At 43.7% G+C, this 18,991-nt stretch overlaps 1 protein-coding gene across 1 annotated transcript in view; it reads left to right on the top strand.

Moving 5' to 3' along the window:
* LOC122559265 (FYVE, RhoGEF and PH domain-containing protein 5-like) overlaps positions 1 to 18,991 on the top strand; it is a 141,415-nt gene that overhangs the window by 36,287 nt on the left and 86,137 nt on the right. Inside the window, exons 5-8 of the mRNA XM_043708646.1 lie at positions 4,878 to 4,992; positions 6,496 to 6,554; positions 6,664 to 6,694; positions 12,102 to 12,253. Coding sequence (XP_043564581.1) covers positions 4,878 to 4,992; positions 6,496 to 6,554; positions 6,664 to 6,694; positions 12,102 to 12,253 — 357 coding nt within the window. The remainder of the gene's footprint in view (positions 1 to 4,877; positions 4,993 to 6,495; positions 6,555 to 6,663; positions 6,695 to 12,101; positions 12,254 to 18,991) is intronic.

Genomic DNA, 18,991 nt, shown 5'->3' with positions numbered 1-18,991 from the left:
TCCTCCAGTCCTCAGGCACTATTCCTGTAGACAATGATGATTTGAAGATCAATGCCAAAGGCTCGGCAATCTCTTCCCTTGCTTCCCAGAGGATCCCAGGATAGATCCCATCTGGCCCAGGGGACTTGTCTATTTTCACACTCTGCAGTATTTCTAGTACCTCTTCCTTGTGAACCTCAATCTCTTCTAGTCTAGATGCAAGTATCTCTGTATCTTCCTCGCCAACATTTTCATTTTCTATAGTGAACACTGTCGAAAACTATTTATTTAGTGCTTCCCCTATCTCCTCTGACTCCACACACAACTTTCCAGTATTATCCTTGATTGGTCCTAATTTAACTCTCGTAATTCTTTTATTCCTGGCATACCTGGGGGTTAACCCTGATCCTATCCACCAACAACGTCTCATGTCTCCTGGCTCTTCTGAGCTCTCTTTTTAGGTCTTTCCTGACTTCCTTGTAATCCTCAAGTGCCCTAACTGAGTTTTCATATTTTGTCCTAAAATAAGCCGCCTTCTTCTTCTTGACCAGGTATTCCACTTCCTTAGTAAACCATGGCTCACGCGCTCTATACCTTCCTCCCTGCCTGACAGGTCCATACTTATTTAGGACATACAGGAGTTTTTCCTTGAATAAGCTCCACATTTTTAATGTGCTCATCCCCTGCAGTTTCCTTCCCCATTCTACGCTTCCTAAATCTTTCCTAATTGCATCGTAATTTCCCTTCCCCCAGCTGTAACTCTTACTCGGTGGAGTACACCTATCCCTTTCCATCACTAATGTAAACCTGACAGAATTGTGATCATTGTCTCCAAAGTGCTCACCTACTTCCAAATCTAACACCTGGCCAGGCTCATTACCCAGTACTAAATCTAAAGTGGCTTCGCCCCTTGTAGGCCTGTCTACATACTGTGTCAGGAAGCCCTCCTGCATACACTGGACAAAAACCAACCCATCTATAGTACTCGTACTGTAGCGATCTCAGTCAATATTTGGAAAGTTGAAGTCCCCCATGACAACTACCCTGCCTCTCTCACTCCTGTTGAGAATCATCTTTGCTATCATTTCCTCTACATCTCTGGGACTATTCGGAGGCCTATAGAAAACTCCCAGCATAGTGACATCTCCTTTCCTGTTTCTAACCTCAGCCCATACTACCTCAGTTAACGAGTCCCCCAACATCCTTTCTACAATTGTAATATTGTCCCTGATCAACAATGCCACACCTCCCCCTCTTTTACCATCTTCTCTGTTCTTACTGAAACATCTGAATCCCGGAACCTGCAACAGCCATTCCTGTCCCTGCTCTATCCATGTCTCCGTAATGGCCATAACATCGAAGTCCCAGGTACCAACCCATGTTGCCAGTTCACCCACTTTATTTCGGATGCTACTTGCGTTGAAGTACACACACTTCAAACCAGGTTCTCGCTTGCCAGGGTCAGATACTTGATTTGGGAACTCCCTACTCTCATCCTCTTCTGTACCTGTCCTACAATTTTGGTTCCCATCCCCCTGCTGTATTAGTTTAAATCCACCTTAATAGCTTTAGCGAATTTCCCCCCCAGGATAATGGTACCCCTCTGGTTTAGACGAAGACCATCCTGTTTGTAGAGGTCCCACCTAGCCAGAAAGAACTCCAATTATCTAAAAACCCGAAACCCTCCCTCCTGCACCATCCCTGTAGCCACGTGTTCAACTCCTTTCTCTCCCTATTCCTCACCTCACTAGCACGTGGCACGAGCAGCAAATCAGAGAAAACAACTCTGTTTGTCCTCGCTCTAAGCTTCCATCCTAGCTCCCTGAATTTCTGCCTCAAGTCCCCATCTCTCTTCCGACCTATGTCGTTGGTGCCAATGTGGACCATGACTTGGGGCTGCTCTCCCTCCCCAAGAAGGACCCCAAAAACACGATCAGAGACATCACGGACCCTGGCACCCAGGAGGCAACACGCCAACCGTGAGTCTCTCTCGTCCCCACAGAACCTCCTATCTGTCCCCCTAACTATCGAGTCCCCAATAACTACTGCTCTGCTCCTCTTCCCCCTTCCCTTCTGAGCAGCAGGTGCCCCACTGCTTTCCCCTGGTAAGTCATTCCCCCCCCCCCCCCCAACAGTATCCAAAACGGTATACTTATTGTTGAGGGGAATGGCCACAGGGGATCCCTGCACTGCCTGCCGGTTCCCTTTCTGTCCCCTAACTGTCACCCATCTGTATTTTTCTTTTATCTGGTCAAACTCCAAGATTTCCGATGATGAGCCCTATTGTCATGGTCGAAGTGTTATGGGGTAACACCCAGTTGTTGTTAGTATTGAATAAGTCAGATTCCTAACTGGAACATTGCTGAATAGTTTTTCTTTGTTACAGAATTATATCTTACTAAAACATAAGCATGTGATATTGCAGTCTTTATTCTAATAAATAATAACTCGTGGGCGGTACGGTGGTACAGTGGTTAGCACTGCTGCCTCGCAGCGCCAGAGACCCGGGTTCAATTCCCGCCTCAGGCGACTCTCTGTGTGGAGTTTGCACATTCTCCCCATGTCTGCGTGGGTTTCCTCTGGGTGCTCCGGTTTCCTCCCACAATCCAAAAATGTGCAGGTTAGGTGAAATGGCAGTGCTAAATTGCCCATAGTGTTAGGTGAAGGGGTAAATGTAGGGGAATGGGTCTGGGTGGGTTACGCTTCGGTGGGTCGGTGTGGACATGTTGGGCCGAAGGGCCTGTTTCCACACTGTAAGTAATTAATCTAATCTAATAACACAAAAGTTCATGAACAGAGACTAAGACAAACAAAAAATGCTCTATTCTTGTATAACATAGATTCAAAGATTCTTAAACACACAGGACAAATAACCCAAACACTCTTTGTAGATTGAATAAGAACATCAGCTTTGTATCAGAATCAGTTCCCCTTGTTGCAGCTATATAAAACACTTTTTAGGCCGCATTTGGAGTATTATGTGCAGTTTTGGTCACCACACTACAAGAAGGACATGAAAGCTTTGGAGAGAGAGTGCAGAGAAGGTTTACCAAGATATTGCCTGGTGTTGAGGGCATTGGCTATGAGAGAAAGTTTTAAAAAAAAACTAGGACTGTTTTCACTGAAAAGACGGCAGATGAGAGGAGACCTGATAGAAGTCTACAAAATTATGAGAGGTGTAGAGTGGGTGGAGACTTTTTCCCAGGATTGAAGTTTCAATTGCAAGGGGGCACAGGTTTAAGGTGAGAGGGGGCAAGTTTAAGGGAGATGTGCAAGGGAAGTTCATTACACAGAGAGTGGTAGGAGTTTGGAATGCACTGCCAGAAGAGGTGGTGGAAGCAGACACATTGACAACATTTAAGAGGCATCTGGGTGGTTACATGAATAGGGAGGGAACAGAGGGATACGGACCGAATAAGGGCAGAAGGATTGTTTATAGTTTAGTTAGGGCATGATGATTAGCACAGGGCCTTGTTTTTTTTTAGATTAGATTAGATTACATTACAGTGTGGAAACAGGCCCTTCGGCCCCACAAGTCCACACCGACCCGCCGAAGCGCAACCCACCCATACCCCTACATTTACCCCTTACCTAACTTGGCAATTTAGCATGGCCAATTCACCTGACCTGCACATCTTTGGACTGTGGGAGGAAACCGGAGCACCTGGAGGAAACCCACGCAGACATGGGGAGAACGTGCAAACTCCACACAGTCAGTCGCCTGAGGCGGGAATTGAACCCGGGTCTCCGACGCTGTGAGGCAGCAGTGCTAACCACTGTGCCCACAGTTCTTTTGTTCTAGTCCAGATTACAAAGTTTATTCCAATTCTCAGGATAGAAATGCTATGCCTGTAGCAAGATCCAGTTCATTTCTGAGAGAAAGGGATGCTTTTTATCTAAGACCTTGATGGACTTGAAATATCTTGCATTACAACTCATCTGCTCGAACTAATTATTGTGATGTTCCTGACTAAACTTCCTTCCAGTTCTGTATGATCCCTGATACAGCTTCAATTCCTTCCCTTTTGTTTTGAAAGCTTCAAACCTGACTTCACTTTATCCTGACACTCCAGTCCAGGATTATTAATAACTTTTTATTTCACGGTAACTCAATCCCTATCAACTCTTTTTGTTTTTAGGTTTGGTGTTTTGCCCATTTTATTCCATTAAAAGACTTCTCAGTACCTCAGGGCTTGATACACACTTCTCTCTCAAAGGACTTCCCAGCACTGATGAAAAATGAAACGAGTTACCAAGAGAAGTTCCAGAGTCTGGAAAGTTCTCTCTACACTCCTGGGTGATTCCCTTTGAGTTGTCGCAACTTCCTACCACTTAGGATTATGGTATTGTAATTTTTATACACATGGACAAAATCATATTCTGAAGCAGAGTCAGGATTCAAAACGTTAACCCTGATTTCTCTCCACAGACGTTGCTAGACCTGCTGAGTTTCTCCAACAATTTCTGATTTCCAGAATCTGCAGTCCTTTCAGTTTTTTTAACAAATTCATACGTTTAACCTAGAATTCGAAAATTCCAAACTTGCGTTAAATGAGACATGTAAATCTCACAATTTCATCACAAAAGTGATCTTTAAAAAATATATTGAAGATTCAAATGCCATGGATTATAACTACACTCCATTTGTAAATCTCACATCATTGTGGAAGTAACGGATGTGATGGCACATTATATATTCATAACTCCTCCATTGCAGTTCCACCACCTTTATCCCGTCTCTCTCTCTCTCTCTCTCCAGATGTTGTATCTCTAGTCCCTCCCTCTTGTGTGGAGCTACTTGACAATTTAGTGGGAGTGCATGGGGAGAACCCACTGTCCGAGAAACTGCAGGTCGGATCTAAAGCTGTAAAGCTTAAGTGTGATGCTTTTTGTTGCAGTGTCGAGAGTGAGACGCTGACAGCATGCTTGCCCAGTGGAGACGAGCTTGTATCAGACGAGGAGATTGGAAACAGTTCAGAGTCTGAGGAGATCGATAGGGACATGGCTGAACAGGTATGTGTGGCAGTAGTTAAGTATGACTGGCTGGGATGGTCAGTATTTGTAGGGGAAGCATAGCATGCTAGACATGTTGGGATATCTAACTGTGATGGAGCATGGTAACTCTCACAAGTTAATGAAAACAAATTTGAAGGAATGAAGAAAATGTTGGGACTGAAGAGTTCGCATTCTTCAACAGTAGATGATTCTACCTTGTAGGTATTAAATGAAGCATCTGACAACATTGTAGATGTAATTTTACAAAGTGCTTTTAATCCAGAAACCATTCCTTTCAATAGAAAAATGGTGCATGTCGCTCTGCTGTTTAAGAAAGGTAAGAGAAGAAAACCAAGGATTCATACCTGTCATTGGGAAATTCCTCGTGTATATAATAAAAGTGCCTGAAAGACATTAGAAATCTTCAGTTAATCAGAGACAATTGATCGTGCCCGAAATATCAGCTAAAATCTCTCTCAGTTGTGGAAAATGTAGTGCATGAGGGAATAACTCTGGATGTTGTTTAGCTTCCAGAAGGCAGTTGATAAAAGTCTCTAAAGCTGGTGTTGAAGCTGACAGACATGAAGATAAGTTACTGACCTGATTTAAGAATTGGTTCAGAATAGGAGATAGGGAATAGGAACAGTGGGCAGGTTTTTGAATTGATAGCATACATTGTATGTTGTCTGTCAAGGATCTGTAGTTATTCCCTGAACAAAATTCATGGACAAAGTCATGGCAAATGTGAGATCTCCCTGTGGTCCTATGAAAGATAGAACAAGAGGTTTTCTAAACTGTGAAAGTCTCAAAGCAATGCGAGTCCAAAGAGTTTGGAAGTTTCAAGTACACTGTCATTTAAATGACATCACCAGAAGCAGATAGTTACCTAAAAGGCCAATGAAACACTGGTCTTTATAACTTAACGTCTAGAATACTAGAAGGTATTCAGCTGGTTAGACACATAATGTTCAATTCTGGACTCACAGTTCAGGAACAATACCTTGATCTGGGAATGAGTGGAGTAATGATTGACTTAAATGGTACCTGAATTCCAAGGGTTTCAAATTACAAGAAAAGATTCCACAAATGTGGGTTGCACTACCAGGAAGTTAGTACATTTTGGCAGATAATTTGATAAGAGAATTTCAGGATATTCTATAGAATTGAGGGAGTACATACAAAGTATTATAATGGGCTGGGTTTTTGAGTATAAGGAGACATAGCCAAATGAATTTGATTCAGATCCTCCAGCAGTGATTATAGAAAAATTTCAACTGCAGAGGAGGTTAGAATACTCAGCTGTCTTACAACAGTGGTAACCAATGTCTGGATAATTGTAATTTTGAAATCTGAAATTGCTAAGAATTTTATTAACCAGGGACAGGGAAACAGAGTTCCATCATTGTGGATCATCACAATCACATGAACAGATTGGAGATTGTTTGGACCCTGTGATCACCCTATAGTTTATGGTTATGAAGTGTAGCCACAGGAACTAAATATTCCTTCACTTTCCTATAGAGTAACATTGAACTGGAAGCCTATCACATTGCAAAAGTCATAACAACTTCTGAAAGAGCGTGAGTATAAACATTTGTCAATGGGATTTTTTTACCTGCAAGTTACTCTGAATATAATGAGTTGTTACAAGTTTGTATCAGTCTGTAACGTTCTCTTTGAATCTCACAGGTACGTCAGTGTGCTGAAGCTCCTACACACAGTGAGTACAAGCTTGAATTGTCAACATTCCTTGGTGGAATGTGCGTGAATCAGTGGTGGTCACTCCTGTCCATCCTACCTGACCCCTCTCCCTATGCCAACCTCTCACCCCGATCCATGTCCTTGACCTAATCACTCCCGCTGCTCTCGGCATTCCTCCTGCACCTGACGAGATCGCTTGCCCCAGCCCTCATTTCTCACTTTGTTCCGACTCCTCACAATGCATCAGAGCCCTTCCAAACTCTGTCATAACGTCTTTTAAATTTTCTGTTTTTGATTATGGACTGAGATGAGAAAATAACTCCCTTTTAAAGCAAGGAGTGTCAAAGCATTACAGCACTTAATAAAAGCAAATAACCTGATGCTCATTGTTTATACTGTTCACAAAGTTGCCAGTTTAAAGCAGGTAGCAGTTCAGGTGAGTTGGAATCGAGGGCAGTGTACAAATGGAGATCAGGTAGTAACATGTAGCTGGAAAAGCACAGCCGGTCAGGCAGCATCCGAGGAGCAGGAGAATCGACGTTTCAGGCATAAAAAAGATTCCTGATGAAGGACTTATGCCTGAAACATCAGACGCTGCCTGACCGGCTGTGCTTTTCTTTGGCTCTGATCTCCAACATCTGCAGTCCTCACTTTCTCCTAGTAACAAGTAGCTGATTGGTCTGTGGATGAGTGATCAGTTATAAATGACAAAGGCCCGCTGTCTGCCAAAATGTTGGTTCCCAGGTAGCTGAATAGCTTACGGCTGTGAACAAGATAGTGAGAAGCCATCAGATACTTCCAAGCTCTGTCTCTGTTCTCTTACTTTGGAGTAGTTCGATCCTGACAAAAAAACAGTTTTTCCGCAGTTGTTGTGACTTTCAATGATTAAATTAGAGTCTTTTTTATAAGCGTGAGCCAGTCACGCTGTGTCTTCTACAAAACAAGTGAAAGTATTGGGGAAGGAAGACCAAAAAGCAGAGTTCTGATTGTTGCAAGACTCATCCCAGCAGACCATATGAACTGAAAAATTGAACAGCTTTCCCAGCTTCCCCTAGGCCCATATTTAGCCTATCTTCATGTGTCAGTTGCAATTTTAACTTGTCCAGTTATGTAGCGATGAGTCATAATGGCTCATCTGGAGCTAGAGTCCATCCACATCATAGTCTTTTGTGTTAAGGAGAGCAACCTGGTTTCTGAGCTTTCTGTCAACCTGGGGCTGAAAGTTGGGGAATCCTTTGTATTTTTAAAAAAACTCTTTAACTTCTATGATGACTCAGGGGACAGCAGAGATTTATTTACAGCAAACTGCCCCAGTGAGATGTGATACCCCTCACCCAATCCTGACCTCTCACCCAGTCCTAACCCCTCACCCTGTCTTGATCTCTCACCCTGTCCAGACCTGTCATCCTGTCCTGAGCCCTCTCCCTGATCCTTACCCTGACCTCTCACATTGACCCTGACCCCTCACGATGGTCCTGAGCCCTCACCCCGATCCTGATCCTTCATCTTGATCCAGATCCCTCACACTGATCCTGACCCCTCACCCCGATTCTGACCCCTCACCCCGATTCTAGACCTTCATTCTGCCCGTCAAGTGACCCCTCACCCTGATCATGGCCCTTCACCCTGCCTAAACAGGTATACTGTTTTGGATACTGTTGGGGGAAATGACTCACCAGGGGAAGGCAGCAGTTCATGGCATCGTGGCTAGCTCTAATGTAGAGAACTGCAGGAAAGAGTGGAAGGGCTATAGTCATAGAAGATTAAATAGTAAGTGGAGTAGATAGGCGGCTCTGTGATTGAAAACGAGACTCCTGAATGGTATGTTGCCTCTCAGGTGCATGGGTCAGGGATGTCTCAGATCGGCTGCAGAACATTCTGATGGGGGAGGGTGAACAGCCAGCTGTCGTGGTGCACCAATGATATGGGTAAACAATGGGATATGGTCCTACAAGCAGACTTTAGGGAGTTAGGAGCCAATTTAATCTCAGGATTGCTACCTGTGCCACATGCTGTTCAGAGTAGGAATGAAAGAAGAGGCAGGATGAATGCGTGGCTTGAGAGATGGTGCAGGAGGGAGGGGGTTCAGATTTTTGGGACATTGGGACCTGTTCTAGGGGAGGTGGGACTATTACAAATTGGGTGGTCTACACCTGGGCCGGACTGGAGCCAATGTCTGAAGGGGCGCTTGAGCTCACGCTGTTGGGGAGTATTTAAACTAATGTGGCAGGGGGCTGGAAGCAAATGAGGAGATTAGTGGACAGGAAGGAAGTTGCAACTAAAGCCTGTAAGGAACTAGATAATGAAGTCAGCGTGACTAAGGGGAAGAGTAGGCAGGAAGCAGATGATGAACTGGTGGTCTGAGATGCATTTGTTTTAATGCAAAGAAGTGTAGTGAGTAAGGTAGATAAACATAGGGCTTGGATTAGTGCCTGGGAGTATGATGTTATTGCAATTACTGAGATGGATTGAGGGAAGGGCATGATTGGCAACTAAATATCCCAGGATATAGATGCTTCAAGTGGGATGGAGAGGGAGATAAAAAGGATGGAGGAGTTGCATTACTGTTCAGACAGGACATCACAGCTGATGGAGGCCACTATGAAGGACTCAAGCAGTGAGGCAATATGGGTAGCGCGCAGAAGTAAGAAGGGTGTGGTAACAATGTTGGGGCTGTACTACAGGCCTCCCAACAGCAAGCAAGAGGTACAAATGTGTACATGGAACTTTGATTATCCGGCATTCAATTATCCGAATTTCGAATTATCCGAACAAGATTGCAAGGCCCCAGTGCTTGGCTAAACTATGTTATCTGGTATTCGATTATCTGGCATTTGATTAAGCAAATGAAATACTCCCAGTTCATATCTTTGAGATAATCAAGGTTCCTCTGTAAATGGATTATGGAAAGATGTAGGAGCAACAGGGTGGTGGTGATAGGAGTTTTTAATTTTCCCAACATTGACTGGGATTCACTTAGTGTTCAAGGTCTAGATGAAGCAGAATTTTTAAGGAGCATCCAGGAGGGTTTTATTGAGCAGTACGTAAATAGTCCAACTCGGGAAGGGGCCATACTGGTGTTGGGGAATGAGCCCGGCCAGGTGGTTGAAATTTCAGTAGGGGATTACTTTGGAAATAGTAATCATAATTCCGTTAGTTTTAGAATACTAAAGGAGAAAGACGAGAGTGGTCCTAAAGCAAGAGTGCTAAACCGGGGCAAGGCCAACTTTAGCAAAATTCGGCAGGAGCTGCAGAATATGGATTGGGAGCAGCCTTTTGAAGGTAAAATACATTTGATATGTGAAAGACTTTTAAAGAGAGGTTGATTAGAGTGCAGGACAGACATGTCCCTGTGAAAGTGAGGGTTAGAAATGGCAAGATTAGGGAACCAGGTGAAATTGTGAGGTGAGCGAAGAGGAGAAAGGAAGCATACATAAGGTCCAGAAGACTGAAAACAGATGAAGCTTTGGAAGAATATCGGGAAGGTAGGACCAATCTAAGACAAGAAATTAAGAGGGCTAACAGGGGTCATGAAATATCTTTAGCAAACAGAGCTAAGGAAAATCCCAAAGCCTTTCATTCGTATATGAGGAGCAAGAGGGTAACTAGAGAAAGTGTTGACCCACTCAAGGACAAAGGAGGAAAGTTTTGTGTGGAGTCAGAGAAAATGAGTGAGGTTCTTAATGAGTACTTTGCGTCGATATTCACCGAGGAGAGGGATGTGACGAATGGTGAGGTTAAGGATAGATCTTTGATTACTCTAGGTCAAGTTGGCATAACGAGGGAGGAAGCGTTGTGTACTCTAAAAGACATTAAGGTGGATAAGCCCCCAGGTCCAGATGGGATCTATCCCAGCTTACTGAGGGAAGTGGGAGGGAATAGCTGGGGCCTTAACAGATATCTTTGTAGCATCCTCAAACACAGGTGAGATCCTGGAGGACTGGAGAATTGCTAATGTTGTTTAAGAAGGGTAGCAGGGGCGATCAAGTTAATTATAGACTGGTGAGCCTGACGTTACTGGTAGGGAAGCTGCTGGAGAAGATACTGAGCGATAGGATCTAGTTATATTTGGAAGAAAATGGGCTTATCAGTGATAGGCAATGTGGTTTTGTGCAGGGAAGGTCATATCTTACAACTTAATAGAATTCTTTGAGGAAGTGACAAAGTTGACTGATGAGGGAGCAGATGTAGATGTCATATACATGGACTTCAGTAAGGCATTTGATAAGGTTCCCCATGGTAGGCTGATGGAGCAAGTGAAGTTGCATGAAGTCCAGGGTATACTAGCTAGATGGTTAGAGAACTTAGCAAGTTTTGAGAAGATTTATAGCTCAGGTTGAGGTTTTGGATGTTGGTTTGCTCGCTGAGTTGAAAGGTTCATTTCCATATGTTTTGTTACCTTACTAAGTAACATCTTCAGTGGGCCTCATGTGAAGCAATGCTGAAAATTTCTGCTGCACCCGATGTGGCCTCCTCTATATTGGGGAGATAGGCCACCTACTTGCGGAACGTTTCAGAGAACACCTCTGGGACACCCGGACCAACCAACCCAACCACCCCGTGGCTCAACACTTCAACTCCCCCTCCCACTCCATCAAGGACATGCAGGTCCTTGGACTCCTCCATCCCAAGTCCCTCCTCCCTACCTTTTATCTTAGCCTGCTGGACACACTTTCCTCATTCCTGAAGAAGGGCTCGTGCCCGAAACGTCGATTCTCCTGCTCCTTGGATGCTGCCTGACCTGTTACGCTTTTCCAGCAACACATTTTCAGCTCTGATCTCCAGCATCTGCAGTCCTCACTTTCTCCTCTTCATTCAGTCCTCGCCCCACATCACATTGTTCATTACTGAATTATCATTGCTCCACAACCCTTACTCTTGACCCGGCACCTTGACCTGAGCCCTTACCCTAAAAAGACCTTTGTCCTTTTCCTCCACCTTCCCTGACACCTGCTCTGCTGTCTATCCTGTCCCTGTTTCCAGTGAGGCCTTGTTGGCTGGGGTCAAGGTTGGCAGCGAGCATGCTGATGAATGGGGAAGGAGGTTGGAAGCAGGGGGGTAAGTTGGAAGAGGGCGATGTTCAATTGCCAAAGAGAACACAAAACAGGGTATTCTTGTTGAGAGCATTCTCTGATGCAGAGGGCAGATTTCACATAACAATAGTCATTTTGATCTGGACAACTTAAGTTGTTGCAGCAGTAAATGGAGTGAACTCTGAATGGGAATGTGAGTCAGGAAGGGCATATGACTGCAAAGAAACAGTTTCTCCCAGTGAGTTTGTACAGGAAAACATTCCTCTCCTCACTATCTATCACTCCTCATCAATTCTCCACTTCAGTCCCACCCTCCCTACATTGTATCTATTGGCTGTGGGATAACTTGGGTGAGTTTACACATTCAGTTTGGGTTCTTTTGTCTTCTGACAGGACTTCAGAAGAGTTGCCCTGGGGGCTGTTGATGGTGAAGCATGCCCTGTGCTGGACCGAGAAGTAGTCACTGTCATCCTGTGTGCTGTCTCTGAGCTCCTTGATCTCCACCAGGAAATACTGCAGGAGTTGGAACAGAGTGTGACTGAATGGTACATCAATAATCCCCCATCCCTATTGGAAGCCTCACTGTGGGGGATGGTGGGAAACTAACTCTTGGGTCGACCAGAGACGAGGTTCTTGCATGTTGTCACATGGTTTACTGTTTAATACCATTTTCCCGAGGAGTTCAGAGGTCACCCCGCTTGTTCAGGAGGCTAAATTAAAAATAATTGGCTGGCTTTCAGGTCTGTAGGATTGTAAGAGACAAGAAACACAAAGATGTTAATTTGCAATATGAAAGTGCAGCAGGGAACGGGTAGGTACGTTGTCTTCACCTACCGCCAGAGTTCCAGATACCACACCCTGGCCTCAGCACAGTATCTAGTGTCATAGACCCTCGCCCCTTCAATAGGCAGTTTGTACAAGGGAGTGTTGGCACAACTGGGTGTCAGGGCAAGGGGCGTTGGAGGGAATGGGGTGTCTTCGTTTTTTATGATGAAATTTGCTGATGGTAAAAGTTTGGTGCATAGACAGGGGAGGAGGTTCTGGAGGGTTTAAGAGTAAATAAATCTCCCATGCTGGCTGAAATGTATCTCAGTTTGTTGACTAAGGCAAACCAGGAAATTGCAGGGGTATTTGCAAAAAAATGTCCATTTTATAGAATCCCGACAGTGTGGGAGCAGGCCATTCAGCCCATTGAGTCCACGCTGACCCTCTAAACAGCATCCCATCAGACCCCTCCTGCCAACCTATCCCTGTAACCCTGCATATCCCATGGCTAATCCACCTAGCCTGTATATCCCTGGATACTATGAGCAATTTAGCATGGTCAATTCACCCATCCTGCACAATTTTGGACTGTGGGAGGAAACCAGAGCACCTATGGGAAACCCACGCAGATACAAGGAGAGTGTGCAGACTCCACACGGACATTGGCCCGAGGATGGAATTGAACTCCGGTTCCTTGTGCTGTGAGGCAGCCGTGCTCCCTACTGGGTCACTGAACATTCCTCTCTGAGCATTGAGAAATACCAGAGACTTAGAAGACAGCAACTGTGATATTGGTATTCAAGAAGGGAGCAAAAGTGAAACCAGGAAGCCGCACCTAAACCTATTCAGATTCCAAGATATCAACTATAACTGAGGTAGGCAATTCTGAGGGACAGAATTAATCTGCATGTGGAGCAGAAGAGATCAATCAAGAACAGTCAGTATGAGTTTGTGAAGGCTAGGTCATATCTGACCATTTTATAGAATCACAGCATGGAAACAGACCCTTCGGTCTAACATAATCCCAAACTAAACTCGTTCCACCTGCCTGCTCCTGGCCCATACCCCTCAAAACATTCCCTATTCATCTACTTATCTAAGTGTCTTTTCAACATTGTAACTGTGCCTGCATCCTCAGGAACTTCATTTCACACCCTTCTGTGTAAAAAAAAAATTGCCCCTCATGTCTTTTTAAAATCCTGTCAACTTAAAAATATCTCCCCGTGGTCTTGAAATCCTCCACCCTACGGGAAAAAAACCACCTACCATTAATCCTATCTGTAAACATCATGATTTTAGAAACCTTCTAAGATCACCTCTCAATGCTGTACCCTCCAGTGAAAAATATCCCAGCCTCTCCAGCCTTTCTTTATAACACAAATTTTCCATTCCCAGCAACATCCCAGTAAAGTTCTGTTGAAGCCTCTCAAACTTAATAATAATATCCTTCCTAAACAGGATGACCAGAACTGGACGCAGTACTCCTGAAGAGGCCTCACCAATGTCCTCAACGTGACTTCCCAACTCAAATATTCAAAAGACTGAGCAATGAAGGCAAATGTGCTAAATGCCTTTCTAAATCACTCTATCTATATGTGATGCAAACTTCAAAGAATTACGTATCTGAACCTGTAGGTCCCCCTGTTCTACAACAACACCTACAGCCTATCATTAATTGTATATGTTTTGCCCCTCTTTATGTACCAAAATGCAATACTTCAAATTTATCCAAATTGAACTCTGTGCACCAGATTTTCAGCCCATTGACCCATTTGATCAAGATCCCTTTGTAATTTTAGAATTTCACTCTGTAATATGCCACCAGTTTTTGGTGACGTCCGCAAACGTACTAACGATGCCTTCCAATTTCTCATTCAAATCATTTATGTAAATGACAAACAAAACCCAGAACCAGTCCCAGTGGAACACTGCTGGTGTCCAGTCTGAAAAGCAACTTTCTACCACCACTCTCTGTCTCCTGCCATTAAGCCAATTGGCAAGCTCACCCTGAATCCCATGTAAGCAAACTTTACAAGCTGGTCTACCATGCGGAATCTCTCAAAGGCTTTACTAAAATCCAAGTGAACAACATCTACTACTCTGTCCTCATCACTGTTTTTGGAACTTCCTCAAAAAAACTCAATTGAGTTTGTAAGAGATGAGTTCCCTTGCACAAAACGATGTTTACTATTCTCGATCAATTTTGTCCCTCTAAATGTTTACAAATCCTATCTTTTATCATCACCTCCAACAACGTACCCACGACCAAAGTCAGACCTACAGATCTGTCATTGCCCAGTTTCTCCTTACAACCCTTCTTAAACAAAGACAAAATATTAGCCACTCTCCAGTCATCAGACACCTCCTCTGTAGTTATAGATGATATAAATATTTCTGGAAGGGGCCCCCAGTTTCTTCCCTTACTTACCACTATGTTCTGACATGCATTTGATCAGATTCCAATGACTTATCCACCTTTATATTTTATAAGATCTCCAGAACTTCCTCTTCTGCAATGTGAACTGATTTTAAAATATCAATATTTAGTTCCCTAAATTTTCTAGCCTCCGTTTCTTTCTCCACACTAAAGATTGATGCAAAATATTCATTTAATATCTCTCTGATCACCTGGGTTCAACACAAAAATAACCTCTTTGATCTTTAAATGGCTATCTGTGGTTACCCTTCTACTCTTAATGTACTTGTAGAATCTCTTTGGATTACCCTTAACTTTATCTGCCAATGCTAACTCACTTGCTAATGCAAATCCCCTCTTTGCTTTCCTGATTTCTTTATTAAGAATGCCCCTACACGCCATATATTGATTTACAGCTTCATTTAAACCCTGTTGTCTATGTCTAATATAAGATATTTTATTCTTGACTAGAATCGCAATATCTTCATCCATCCATTGTTCCTTATTCTTACCAGCCTTATCCTTCACTCTAAGAGAAACATAATGCCTCTGAACTCTCATCATTGCAATCTTGAAACCTCTCACTTGTCAGATGTCCTTTACCTGCGAACAGTTTACTGTCATTAACTTTTGAAAGTTCTTGTCTTGCACCATTAAAATTTACCTTACTCCAATTAAAATCTTTAACTTTTATGGAAGGCTTATCCTTTTCCGTAAACCATTTTAAAATGAATAGAATTGTGACTCATAGCGTTCCCCGACTTCCACTGGTAAGGTGAAGGAGCCTTGGATGACAAGAGAAGAGGATCTTCTCAACAAAAGAAGGTCAAATTTTGCTCATTCTCTTGGAACATCCACACAGAAATAAGACTGATGAACTTTGAGCATGGATTAGTACTTGGAACTATGATGTTGTGGCCCTACGGAGATATGGATTTCACAGGGGCAGGAATTGTTGCCACACGTTTCAGTCTTTACATCTTTGAAAAAGAATGGGGGGGGGGTGGTAAAAGGAGGGTGGGGAGTAGCATTGTTAATTAGTTCATCACCGCTGCAGAACAGGAGGTTGTTGAGAAGGGTTTGTCTACTGAGTCAGTATGGGTGGAAGTCAGTAACAGGAAAGGAGCAGTCACTTTATTGGGTGTTTTCTATATACTCTCTAATAGCAGCAGAGAGATAGAAGAACAGATTCGACAGCAGATCTTGGAAAGGTGCAGATGTAACAGAGTTGTTATGGGTAAGTTCAACTTCCCCAGTATTGATGGGAACCTCCTTAGTGCAGATGGTCTGGATGGAGCCGATTTTGTGAGGTGTGTCCAGGAAGGATTCCTCACTCAATATGAAGATAGGCCGACTAGGGGAGAGGCCATATTGGATTTGATGCCAGGCAACGAGCCAGGCCAGGTGTCAGATCTCTCAGTGGGAGAGCATTTCGGAGACAGTTACCACAATTGCCTCACTTTTACCATAACCATGGAGAGGGATAGGAACACTCAGTATGGGAAGGCATTTAATTGAGGGAGGGACAATTATCCTGCTATTATACAGGAGCTGTGGTGTATAAATTGGGAACAGTTCAATGGGAAATGCAAAACAGAGATGTGGAAGCTGTTTAAGGAGCAATTGTTGCGAGTGTTGGATAACTTTGTCCCACTGAGACAGGCAAGGACTGGTAAGGTGAAGGAGCCTTGGATGACAAAAGAAGAGGAGCTTCTCAACAAAAGGGAGAAGGAAGCTTGCTGAAGGTTGAGGAAGCAAGGATCTGGCACAGCTTTAGAGGATTCCAGGGTAACTTGGAATGGTCTCAAAAATGGACTGAAGAGATCTAGAAGGGGATGCAAAAAAACCATGGCAGGAAGGATTAGGGAAAACCTAAAGGTATTCTACACTTACATGAGTAAGAGAATGATTGGGAGTGGGTAGGATGGATCCGGGATAGTGGTGGGAACTTGTGCCTGGAGTCTGAAGAGGTAGGGGAGGTCCTAAATTAGTTTTCTTGATAGTGAGAACACCGTGAACCAGGTTAAAAGGCTTGAACAGATCGATATTAAGAAAGTGGGTGTGCTGGAAATTCTGGGAAGCATCAAGATAGATAAGTCCCCAGCGCTGGTCCAGATAAATCCAAGGGTACTATGTGAAGTGAGGAATGAGATATCAGTGCCTCTGGCAATGATCTTTGCATCCTCACTCTCCATGGGCAGTAGCACTGGGTGATTGGAGGGAGGTGAATGTTGTTCCTCTTGTTCAAGAAAGGGAATAGGGAAATCCCTGAGAATTACAGACCAGTCAGTCTTACGTCTGTGGTAAGCAAGGCACTGGAAAGGATTCTGAGACATTGTTTTTCCAAATAGTCATAAATCCTAAGTTTGATTAAAGGTAGTCAGCATGAGGAGCAGGTCATGCCTTACAAGCCTTATTGAGTTCTTTGAGGATGTGACAAGTTGACGAAGGTTGAGCAGTGGATATGGTGTATATGGATTTCGGTAAGGCATTTGATAAGGTTCCCCATGGTAGTCTTTTTCAGAAAGTTAGGAGGTATGGGATACGGGGAAATTCTGGATACAGAATTGGCTGGCCGATAGAAGACAACAAGTGGTAGTGGATGGAAAGTATTCCGCATGGAGGTCGGTGACCAGTGGTGTCCCGCAGGGATCTGTTCTTGGGTCTCTGCTCTTTGTAGGTATTATAAGTTACTTGAATGAAGAAGTGGAAGGGTGGGCTAGTAAGTTTGCCGATGACACAAAGGTCAGTGGTGTTGTATATTGTGTTGAGGGCTGTTGCAGGCTACAACAAGACATTGACAGGATGCAGAGCTGGGCTGAGAAGTGGCAGATGGAGCTCAATCTGGATAATTGCAAAGTGATTCATTTTGGAAGGTCAAATTTGAATGCTGAATACAGGGTTAAATACAGGATTCTTGGCAGTGTGAAACAGCAGGATCTTGGGGTCCATGTATACAGATCCCTCCATAATTGATAGAGTTGTTAAGAAGGCTTATGGTGTTTTGGCTTTCATTAACATGGGGATTGAGTTCAAGAGCTGCGAGGTTTTGCTGCAGCTCTATAAAACCCTGATTAGACCACACTTGGAATATTGTGTTCAGTTCTGGTCACCTCATTACAGGAAGGATGTGGATGCTATAGAGACATTGCAGAGGAGATTTACCAGGATGCTGCATGGATTGGAGGGCTTATGTTATAAAGATAAGTGTTATATTGAGTGAGCTAGGGCTTTTCACACTGGAGAGAAGAAGGAAGAGAGGTGACGTGATAGATGTGTACAAGGTAATGAGAGGCATAGATAGAGTAGATGGCCAGAGACTTTTCCCCAGGGCAGAAATGGCTGTCATGAGGGGTCATCACTTTAAGGTGATTGGAGGACTGTTATAGGGGAGATGTGAGAGGTAGGTTCTTTATGTACAGAGTGGTGGGTGTTTGGAATGCACTGCCAGTGGTGGTAATCGAGTCAGAGACATTAGGAACATTTAAACGAGCTGGACGAGCACATGTAAATTGAGGGATGTTTTTGCAAGGTTTGTGAACGTTTGTAGCTCAGGTTGAGGTTTAGGGTTTAGGTTTGCTCGCTGATGTTGGTTAGGGGTGTGTAGGTTAGGTTGATCTTAGAATAAGGCCCATGATGGCACAACATCATGGGTCGAAGGGCCTGTACTGTTCTATGTTCTATATTGCTAAAGAATTTTCTTGAACACATTTGACAAATTCTTCACCATCCAAACCTTTAACAATATTGTAGTCCCAGTCAATGTTTGGAAAATTAAAATCCCCCATTATTACAAACTTCTTATCCTTAAATATATCTGAGATCTGTGTACTATTTGTTTCTCAATTTCTCTGTCTATTGAGGGGGCCTATAGTACAATCTGATCAAGGGTAATCTTTCTTATTTCTAATTTTTATCCATATATTTTCACTGGATGATTTTTCAGAAATACTTCTCCAGTTATAGCCATTATACTGTCTTTAATCAAAACACAATTCTCCCTCCTTTCTTGCCTCCTTTTCTATCCTTCCTACAGAATCTAAAATCCAGAACACTGAGCTGCCAGTCCTGTCTATCCCTCAGCCAGGTTTCTGTAATAGTT

This window comes from Chiloscyllium plagiosum, chromosome 18, assembly GCF_004010195.1.
Source record: "Chiloscyllium plagiosum isolate BGI_BamShark_2017 chromosome 18, ASM401019v2, whole genome shotgun sequence".
Taxonomy (NCBI): Eukaryota; Metazoa; Chordata; class Chondrichthyes; order Orectolobiformes; family Hemiscylliidae; genus Chiloscyllium; species Chiloscyllium plagiosum.
Note: the sequence above shows the minus strand (reverse complement) of the source record. Positions and strands in the feature narration are given on the sequence as shown.